The 11,439-nt window shown below is 41.4% G+C and overlaps 1 protein-coding gene across 1 annotated transcript; it reads left to right on the forward strand.

Moving 5' to 3' along the window:
• Positions 1 to 6,379: 6,379 nt before the first annotated feature.
• Positions 6,380 to 10,774, forward strand: LOC139922156 (uncharacterized). The gene is made up of 2 exons (XM_071912610.2): positions 6,380 to 6,954; positions 7,974 to 10,774. Exons 1-2 carry the CDS (start codon positions 6,666 to 6,668, stop codon positions 9,431 to 9,433), a joined length of 1,749 nt encoding a protein of 582 aa, XP_071768711.2. The 5' UTR covers positions 6,380 to 6,665; the 3' UTR covers positions 9,434 to 10,774.
• Positions 10,775 to 11,439: the final 665 nt, after the last annotated feature.

Raw genomic sequence — 11,439 nt, forward strand, 5'->3', positions numbered from 1 at the left:
TAACTTAACTTTTCAAAGCTATGTTATTTTTAATGGATGTAATGGAGAAATTTCAGGGATAAAATTAAGGGGTTTGGTTTTGTAGTGTCTGTATTTATGATGTATATTTACCAATAGATTCTACTAAAGTTACTTTAAAGAAAACAACTTTGGTGTGTGTGAGCTAGAGTATGTATGTTTGAAATATTGGAATTCATCTTCAACAAGAAAAACAATCAATCAACAATATATTGAAAATGGTGATTATCAACTCAAAAATGCTAAATATCAAAGTTTTTTTATTAATCAAAGATGATGCATGACAATTTCATGATGGGGAAAAAAACACCTATAAATCATGCGACTTTGTGCCAGGTGAGATTGGATCTCTGTCTCTCGTGAGCAGGCAGTAGAGGTTACTTTAGGTCATGACAGCGCTCTACACCTAAGCACGACTGGCCTGCATCACTTAGTCTGGTGTAAGTGTGTTAATGATGAACTATAATTCTATCCATTTAGTTTGTGCTATATTAATTTTCTGTTGATACATATATGATTATTCTGACAATTATCATCATGATTATGAATATGACTACTGCTACTCTCCTCTAGCAGCTGTAACTTGAGTGACATTATTTGACAGATATGAAACAATATTAATATTAATTTACTTTACATGAGATGCGCCTTTCAGCTTCATGCAAGAAGTGCAAATGATAAACAACATGAGATATTATTAACACAGCTGGAATGGAGGCTTCACTCAGAGCCACAGCAGGTTTTAACTGTTTGGTTTTTATACCTGACAGGTAAATCAACAGCAGTGAATGAATGCAGATGCTGCTGTTCTTTATTCACTGACTTGTCTTCTGCATCTTCTGTCTGAATCATCCAAAACTCCTACAGGATGAAATAAGGTTGTTGCCTCTCTGTTTGAAACCGGGGACCTTTTGCGTGTGAGGAGAACGTGATAACCACCAAACCAGTGAATGACACTGGCTGCATGCATGAGTGTGTGTGTTTGTGTTCAAACTGTCTCCATGTAAACCACTACAACTGACCAACTCATGGTCTTTGTGTCTCATCTGATCTGATGTCTGTCTGAACAGAGTTGTGGAGCTCTGCTATACTCACTGTGTCAGTTTTCATAGTGTAGTGGTTATCATCATTATGAGCACATTGAATTAAACATGACAGGAATTCCATTTCAATATAAAATCAATTATCCATGACGGAAATAATTGTTAGCTGCTAAGGTACAACTTGAGTTTCATAATGTTTTATTGCAATATACTCTTTACTCATTTGTAATCAAGTAAAATGTATAATTTCCTTCATCCTTGTCAGAGCTCCCCTTTCAGATGCCCCCCCCCCCCCTCCCCTAACAGAAACAACACAACTTTTAACAATGAATATTGTTATAATGAATATCACAAAATATTATTACATTTGCTCTCACATGCCTCCACAACAACTGTGTGATGAAGATGATGAAGACTATGGAGCGAGGGGGAACTGGAGCTGGTGAGCAGTACAGCAGTCTGGTTTCTATCTTACACCTTGTTACTCTTTTTAATGTCATGAAGACAAATCAAGACGCAAAAAGGCCATAGAAATCGACAAAATATCAAAATCATTTCAACATCAAACATATAAAAGAGAATAAAGAAAGCTTCTGCACACCTGACAGACGGTCTTAGTGACAGCTGTGTAGAAGACCGACAGATCACACCAATTCAGCAAAATCAGCCACACACTCATTGAAATGTGTAGTAGTATGAAGTAAGATAAAAAAAAACGTAATTTTCAAATAATATTCACTAATTTGTTTCAGATCTGATTTTGAGAGACTAATTATTTAGATTTTGTCATTAATTTAGAATAGAACCGTGTATCACAATAACTTGCACAATCATATCACAATATGATTCTACTGAAAAACAATAAATAACGTTGAATTATTGCCCAGCCTGATATTAAGTGACCTGAAACTGAGTGAAATGAAAATGACATGGGAATGTCAGTTTATTGTACCGTTACTGCTGAACAATTCAGCTCAACCAGCAGCTCTGCAGCTTCACCTGCTGCTGCTCTCACCAGAACACTTATGCTTTTTGACATGTGTATGCTGGCAAAAACTTCTTCCACAAACACTACAACTGTAGGGTTTCTCCCAGGTATGGGCTCTCATATGCAAAACCAGTTCTCCTCTGTGGGTGAATGTTTTTTTTACAAACTGAACACCTGAAAGGTTTTTCCCCTGTATGAATTCTCATGTGTCTCTTCAAGTCTCCTTTATCACCAAAACGTTTAGCACAGTCTCAGCAACTAAATGGTTTCTCTCCTGTATGAATTCTCATGTGTGAACTTAATGTTCGACTCTGGCTGAATATTTTACCACAAATTGAGCAACTAAAGAGTTTCTCCCCTGTGTGGACTCTCATGTGGTCATGCAGATTTCCCTTGAGGTCAAATGTTTTAGCACAATCTGAGCAACTAAAGAGTTTCTCCCCCGTATAAGATCTATTATGACTTATAAGGACTTCATTGTTTTTCAGTGAGTCTAAACCTGACTGAGGTTCCCTAGTTTCCTTCCCATAATCATCACTGTCTTCAGTCTCAGGTTCAGAAGAGTCTGAAGTCTTGCCATCACTAGTTGCTTGTAAATGACTAGCTGGATCTAAGTTCCTGGCTGGTTCTGATACTCCACAGTCCTCTCCATCAGCTTCTGTTTTCATCTGTTCAGTTGAGCTGCTGGCTAGAGGCTCTGCCTTTCTGTTCTCCTCAGTTTGGCTTTGATGAAGCTGTGAGGACTGAGGTTTCTCTTCATCATCTTCACTCTTCACAGGGACAGGAGTGAATGGGAACTCGGTGATATCGGCCTCCTCCGGCCCTTGAAGCCGCTCTCCCTCCTGACTGGTCCAGAGTTCCTCCTGTTCCTCTTTAATGTGTGGGGTCTCTGGGTCCTCCTGGTCCAGACTGGGGCTCCACTCCTGCTGCTCTGGGGGAACCTCTTCTTTACTGACCAACAGCTGCTGGACGTCTGGAGGTAAGACTGAAATACAGACATACACACATTAAGGAAGACAAATTATGCACAACCACGGCCTAAACTACCACCTGTATGCTGACAATACTCAAATATACATCCATATCACACCTGACATTTCAGCTACAATGGCAACACTCAACTGTCTGCAGCATATCAAATCCTGGATGCAGAGCAGCTTTTTGAAAGGAAACTCCGACAAAACCGAAATAATCCTCATCGGCTCCAAGTCCACATACAGACACACACATTACAGCCCGCAACCTCTGCCTCTCTATTGATAATATGACAGTCACACCTTTCCTCAAGTAAAGAACCTCAGAGTCATCCTGGATTCTGCACTTTCATTTGAACCCCACATAAACAAAACCACACAGTTGGCCTTTATTCACCTCCGAAGCATAGCCAGATCCTCCCATACCTTAAATTTGCTGATGCGGAATGTGTAATCCATGCCTTCATCACTCCAAGGTTGGATTCCTTCCCATCTGCTCAACAAATTGCAACAAGTACAAAATTCTGCAGCTCCTGACATCCACCTCCTCCCGGCACCACATCACTCCAATCCTCAGAGAGCTCCACTGGCTTCCTGTATGTTACAGGATAACCTACAAAGTGATGCTCCTCACCTTCAAGGCCCTGCACGACTCCACTCCGGACTACAAATCACAACTCATCTCTCCCTACTGTCCTTCTCGTTCTCTTCCATCCTCTAGCTCTCCCCGACATGAGGCTCCGCTCCCTGGGAGACAGAGCCTTTTCTTCTGCTGTCCCTCGCATCTGGAACAAGCTCCCTCCCTCAGTCAGAGCATCGGACAATGTTGATTCTTTTAAATCACTTCTCAAGACTCACTTTTTTAGAGAAGCATTTCATTTATGATGGTATTGTTAGTTTTAAGTATACATAACTGTTTTTAATGCTGTTTATTAATGCTGTTTTTATGCTGTTATTGAGAAAGCGCTACAACAGAAATATCTTACAATGTGTATGAGTAATGTGAAAAGAGAGAGCTTCCTCTTCTTCTTCTTCCTCTGTTAAAACATAAACAACACATAAAATATTCTGTTGTAGATTTGGATCAAGGAAATCACTCAGGGTTATCAATAAACAGGCTGAGTTCCAGTTCTCAACAGAGAGAACAGAGATACAAGCTGGTGGCAGGTTCTTTGCTTTCTGAATAGAGAAGCAGAAAAAATGAGACAAGGAGTGTGTAGGGAGGGGGTACTGTCTTATCAGTCCTGTGTCCTTGACTGTCTTAATCTGGAGACGGGAACGGAGCAGTAAGATCTGGTAAACAAGTTAATATAGAACCTTCTTGGGAAACAGATTTCGATACAACAGGTGTTCGTTCCCTCCAAATCCTTTGTGTCATTAGCTATCACATCGTTAGGCAAGGTTTCCAGACCGAAGTTTGCCATTCTGACAAGCTTTCTGTCGTCCTTGAACACTCTTCTGTTACATGAGTAAAACATTTTGTTTGAAAATATTTGCAACTAATTAGAAGGGCACTCGGAGAGCGCAGACCTCCACCAAGGTTTGTGCTATTATTGCTTGTTCGTGAGTCGGATCCAGATCCGCTCCAAAATTTAATGGGTTCTTCCTTGGCCCATACTACACCCTTCCACGAAATTTCATGATAGCACAAACCTTGGTGGAGGTCTGCGCTCTCCGAGTGCCCTTCTAATTAGTTAGGCCAGTAGTTTTTCCGTAATCCTGCTAACAGACAAACAAACAAACGGCACCGAAAACATAACCTCCTTGGCGGAGGTAATAAAGTATAAAGTCTCACCTTTGTGTGGCTTGTCCGAGTTGTTTTCATTCGGGTGTCATGGCTGCCACTCTTCTTCTACGCTCTTCCCTGTGCGGCGAGCTGTGTGGGAGAAAAACCTTCAGTTGGGCCAGATGTCTTCAGGTCCTCTACCACACTTCTTAACTATCATTAATTAAATAATCCAGACAAATCCAGTAGAGTTCAATATGATATAGGTTTACTGCCAAATCACACAGAGTACATGTAAACCGAGCTGGTCCATGGAGCAACTAACTTTTATTCCTCAACGCATCCCTTTTTATCCTATTCTGCACACTCCTCCTACTGTGGGCCTTAGTGGTAAGTTACCTCCTACCGGTTTTCCCCTAAACTTTCCTTCTTCTTGATACACCATTGTTTACCTGTCACAAGGTCTTTCTACCGTTCACCGTAATTAATGGTACTCTACTCCCTCAACCATTGCCCTTACAGGTATGCTTTTGAACATAACTAATGGTGTCAACGTGACCTCGCATGCTTTGAGCAGACCACATTCTTCAGTTGGGACACCATCGTTTCCTACAGTGCTACTATGTTGATAAAAAAAATAATAACTTTAATAAATGAATATGTGCTTAATGTAGCTACTAACGAATTCACATGTTGGATATCATACTGATTATTCATTCACTTAACAAATTCAGGTGAATCAAAATTTCCCACAGCTGGAAAACCTCTTTGTTGCCCCCTTTTTTCCCCGCTGGAAAAAAAACATGCGTTGCATCTGCGGTTCCAGTGGCGGAATGTGTGTCTTAGATACGTATCAGTTTTACAGTATGGCTGACTTTGAGGGCCTGTCATGACTTTTCTAAAACTGCTTGGACCTAAATGTTAGGTTGTAGTGAAAGTACAGGTCTGTAGGAGTGTTTTGACATATAACGTGTGCACATACAAATAAAGTTCAACTGTAGTGTCCACTTTATTCTGCAAATGTCACATTATTATAATATGGCTGACTTTGAGGGCCTGTCATGACTTTTTTTTTAAACAGCTTGGACCTAAATGTTAGTTTGTAGTGAAAGTACAGGTCTGTAGGAGTGTTTTGACATATAACTTGTGCACCTAGAAATTACGCTCTTATTCTGAAAAAATCGCACCGGAAGTCTTATTCTTATTTCAGATGACGGAACACAGGCGTGATCAGAGAAACCAAGCGGCGGCTGAGCACGGGCGATCTAGGCTACGCATCGGTAATGTTGCTATAACACAAGTCCAGAATATCCCCCCCCCCCCCCCTTGTTGGACTGTCCACATATTGTTGCAAAGATGGTAGAACACTGTCGAGTCTGCAGCTGTTAAAATCACCAACGATAAACAGTGGACCATCGGGGTATTTAGCTAGCATGGCGTTAGCACTGTCAGCTATCAGTTCTGCTGCTACCTTGATGTTAGCGCTTGGTGGAACACACAACCCATAACTACAGTGGGGAATTCCCTCGGGAGATGAAAGGGACGCAGGGATAAAGTCTAAGATAAGTATGCATTAAGTATATCATTCTTTCTTTAGTGTGTATCTGTTTAGAGTGGAAAACTACTGAATCCTTCATGCAACTTGTTTACCAGATCTTACTGCTCCGTTCCTGTCTCCAGATTAAGACAGTCAAGGACACAGGACTGATAAGACAGTACCCCCTCCCTACACACTCCTTGTCTCATTTTTTCTGTTTCTCTATTCAGAAAGCAAAGAAGCTGCCACCAGCTTGTGTCTCTGTTCTCTCCGTGCATGTATAACTTACAGTTATTCAACTACAAGGGAACTGGAACTCAGCCTGTTTATTGATAACCCTGAGTGATTTCCTTGATCCAAATCTACAGCAGAATATTTTATGTATTGTTTATGTTTTAACAGAGGAAGAAGAAGAACAAGAAGAAGAGGAAGCTCTCTCTTATGGACTCAGATCAGTTCCTGTCACTGTGTGAAAATGTCTAAAGTCCAAAAGCTGAGAGCGTTGGTGAAGCAGCGACTAACTGCGGCTGTTGAAGAGATATTTGGGCTGTTTGAAAGAACGATAGCAGAGTACGAGGAGGAAGCTTCTGGTTTAAAAGAGGAGAACGACCGACAACGAAAGCTGCTGGACACTGTTTTAAATCCTAAAGTGCGCTTACACAGAGCAGGTTTGTGACATTTAAATGTTATTTTCACATTACTCATACACATTGTAAGATATTTCTGTTGTAGCGCTTTCTCAATAACAGCATAAAAACAGCATTAATAAACAGCATTAAAAACAGTTATGTATACTTAAAACTAACAATACCATCATAAATGAAATGCTTCTCTAAAAAAGTGAGTCTTGAGAAGTGATTTAAAAGAATCAACATTGTCCGATGCTCTGACTGAGGGAGGGAGCTTGTTCCAGATGCGAGGGACAGCAGAAGAAAAGGCTCTGTCTCCCAGGGAGCGGAGCCTCATGTCGGGGAGAGCTAGAGGATGGAAGAGAACGAGAAGGACAGTAGGGAGAGATGAGTTGTGATTTGTAGTCCGGAGTGGAGTCGTGCAGGGCCTTGAAGGTGAGGAGCATCACTTTGTAGGTTATCCTGTAACATACAGGAAGCCAGTGGAGCTCTCTGAGGATTGGAGTGATGTGGTGCCGGGAGGAGGTGGATGTCAGGAGCTGCAGAATTTTGTACTTGTTGCAATTTGTTGAGCAGATGGGAAGGAATCCAACCTTGGAGTTATGGAGGCATGGATTACACATTCCGCATCAGCAAATTTGAGGTACGGGCGGATCTGGCTATGCTTCGGAGGTGAATAAAGGCCAACTGTGTGGTTTTGTTTATGTGGGGTTCAAATGAAAGTGCAGAATCCAGGATGACTCTGAGGTTCTTTACTTGAGGAAAGGTGTGACTGTCATATTATCAATAGAGAGGCAGAGGTTGCGGGCTGTAATGTGTGTGTCTGTATGTGGACTTGGAGCCGATGAGGATTATTTCAGTTTTGTCGGAGTTTCCTTTCAAAAAGCTGCTGTGCATCCAGGATTTGATATGCTGCAGACAGTTGAGTGTTGCCATTGTAGCTGAAATGTCAGGTGTGGTATGGATGTATATTTGAGTATTGTCAGCATACAGGTGGTAGTTTAGGCCGTGGTTGTGCATAATTTGTCTTCCTTAATGTGTGTATGTCTGTATTTCAGTCTTACCTCCAGACGTCCAGCAGCTGTTGGTCAGTAAAGAAGAGGTTCCCCCAGAGCAGCAGGAGTGGAGCCCCAGTCTGGACCAGGAGGACCCAGAGACCCCACACATTAAAGAGGAACAGGAGGAACTCTGGACCAGTCAGGAGGGAGAGCGGCTTCAAGGGCCGGAGGAGGCCGATATCACCGAGTTCCCATTCACTCCTGTCCCTGTGAAGAGTGAAGATGATGAAGAGAAACCTCAGTCCTCACAGCTTCATCAAAGCCAATCTGAGGAGAACAGAGAGGCAGAGCCTCTAGCCAGCAGCTCAGCTGAACAGATGAAAACAGAAGCTGATGGAGAGGACTGTGGAGTATCAGAACCAGCCAGAAACTTAGATCCAGCTAGTCATTTACAAGCAACTAGTGATGGCAAGACTTCAGACTCTTCTGAACCTGAGACTGAAGACAGTGATGATTATGGGAAGGAGACTAGGGAACCTCAGTCAGGTTTAGACTCACTGAAAAACAATGAAGTCCTTATAAGTCATAAGAGATCTTATACTGGGGAGAAACTCTTTAGTTGCTCAGATTGTGGTAAAAGATTTGACCGCAAGGGAAGTCTGCAGAGACACATGAGAGTCCACACTGGGGAGAAACTCTTTAGTTGCTCAATTTGTGGTAAAAGATTTGACCGCAAGGGACATCTGCAGACACACATGAGAGTCCACACTGGGGAGAAACCATTTAGTTGCTCAGTTTGTGGTCAAATATTCAGCCAGAGTGGAGCATTAAATTTACACATGAGAATTCATACAGGAGAGAAACCCTTTAGTTGCTCAGACTGTGCTAAAGGTTTTGGTGATAGAGGAAACTTGGAGAAACACATGAGAGTCCACACAGGGGAGAAACCATTTAGTTGCTCAGTTTGTGGTAAAATGTTCAGCCAGAGTGGAACATTAAGATCACACATGAGAATTCATACAGGAGAGAAACCATTTAGTTGCTCATACTGTGCTAAAAGTTTTGGTGATAAAGGAAACTTGAAGAAACACATGAGAGTCCACACAGGGGAGAAACCATTTAGTTGCTCAGACTGTGCTAAAAGTTTTGGTGATAAAGGAAACTTGAACCAACACATGAGAGTCCACACAGGCAAGAAACTATTTAGTTGCTCAGACTGTGGTAAAGGTTTTGGTCGTAAAGGAGACTTGAAGAAGCATATGAGAGTCCACACAGAAGAGAAATCATTTAGTTGCTCAGTTTGTGGTAAAAGTTTTGTTCGTAAAGGAAACTTGAACACACACATGAGAATTCATACAGAGGAAAAACCTTTTAGCTGTTCAGTTTGTGAAAAACAATTTAACCACCAAGTAAAACTGGTTTTGCATATGAGAGTCCATACTGGGCAGAAACCCTACAGTTTTGGCCAGCATACACATGTCAAAAAGCATAAGTGTTCTGGTGAGAGCAGCAGCAGGTGAAGCTGCAGAGCTGCTGGTTGAGCTGAATTGTTCAGCAGTAACGGTACAATAAACTGACATTCCCATGTCACTTTGATTTCACTCAGTTTCAGGTCACTTAATATCAGGCCGGCCAATAATTCAATGTTTTCATTTATTGTCTTTCAGTAGAATCATATTTAAGCAATATCACACGAGAGGGAGTGCTGTTGTACTGTATATCAGCACGGCTGTGATTCGGTCGTAGGCACGAGGCCGCAGGCCGAAGATAATCACAGCCGTGCTGATATAAAGTACAACAGCACGACCTCGAGTGTAATATTGCAGTTAGTTCCGGTCGAGCAATTTGATTGGACAAGAGGCATTCCATGAGTGCTGATATACAGTATAACAGTACTGGGACGCTGTACTGTATGTATCACTCCGCTTCACAGCTGTTCTAATGTAACCTTGATTAGGCTGCGTTCACACAGCGTTTTTTTGTGTGGAGAAAGCTCTGCCTGGAGCGCTTCTTGTGAGGAGAAATAAAAAGCGGATCACCACAACGTCATCTGACGTTAGCTGAGTAGCTGGCTAGCTAACCAGCTGGTTAGCACTTCTAGCAGACAATACAGTGTTGTGCAACAAACAAATGCTTACCAGATATTCCCAGTACACGTCTACACAAAACTAACTTCATTCGCACCTTGTAGCGACAGCGCAAATATGGAGACATTTGACCTTAATTGTGAACGGTCGGCCGAGGCGGAAGATTGGGAAGAAAGTAAGCTGAAATCGTCTGTGCTAACCTCAAAGTAGCTAGCTAGTTTGCAGTCGGGAAACTGTTTACCTGTTGCTTGGCAACACTTGGTAGTGGAATCCTGAGGGAACTGTTTTTGTTGGCGACAAATAACAGACAAAAATCATCTGTTGTCTCAAATTACCATTACTTGATGAATAGCTTTGTTTATACAACTGTTGTATAAAAGCAATATCACACTCGAGGTCGTGCTGTTGTACTGAATATCAGCACAGTACAACAGCACTCCCTTTCGTGTGATATTGCTTAAATGATTGTGTGAGTTATTGTGATACACAGTTCTATACACAGTTCCATTCTAAATTAATGACAAAATGCAAATGACAAAGTGCAAATAATTAAAGTCTCTCTCTCAAGTCTCTCATTGAGATCTGAAACAAATAAAGGATTATTTGATAATTACATATTTTTATCTTGCTTTATATTACCACACATTTCAATGAGATGAACATCAATATTGTTATATATTGCTACTGAAAAACACTATCAGGTGTCGATGCCTGATGATGCTCCTTGACCGAAACGTTGCCTCCTTATGAATGAATTTTTTGATGTGACGTTCAGACAGTGTGTGGCTGATTTTTCTGTATCGTTGTGACCTGTTTTCCTTTTCTCCGCTAAAAATATCTGCAGCTCAGAAAGTCCTACAGCAACCATATTTGGCAGGTGGGCTCCTATGGCCCACCACTACTCAGGCAAGGTAGCCCATGCACATTGGCCAGATGGTGGCATAGACTGAAAATTCTTGTGTTCCTTGATTCTTTGGAAGGTGCTGAGTCCAACCCATACATCACTTTCAATGTTCACCATATTGTATTGTCCACCATTTTGAATTATTTAAGAAACACTTTTTTCACAACTCCTTTTCTCCTGTGGAGAATCTTGGGACCGTCCTCTTTCAAAGTTGTATAAAGGTTATTGATAGTTCAAATGGTTTGGCTTTTATCGACCAATAAACTTTTAACAAAACACGCCATAACACTAAATTGGCTATAACTCATTAACCATTCATCTAATCAAGCCAAAATTTGTAACACATGTTGAAAAGTGTTGCGTGAACACACCCACAAAAGCATTTTGAGCGGTACCACTAGTGGGCGCTACAAATGCAAAAAGTTCATATCTCATAATTGACTGCATAGATTTTTATGAAAATTTTTACACATGTTCTAGGATGATGTCCAAGTCAATCCATGAAATTTGGTCATTATTGATGAAAGTGGGTATG

Source organism: Centroberyx gerrardi, chromosome 10 (assembly GCF_048128805.1).
Source record: "Centroberyx gerrardi isolate f3 chromosome 10, fCenGer3.hap1.cur.20231027, whole genome shotgun sequence".
Lineage (NCBI taxonomy): Eukaryota > Metazoa > Chordata > Actinopteri > Beryciformes > Berycidae > Centroberyx > Centroberyx gerrardi.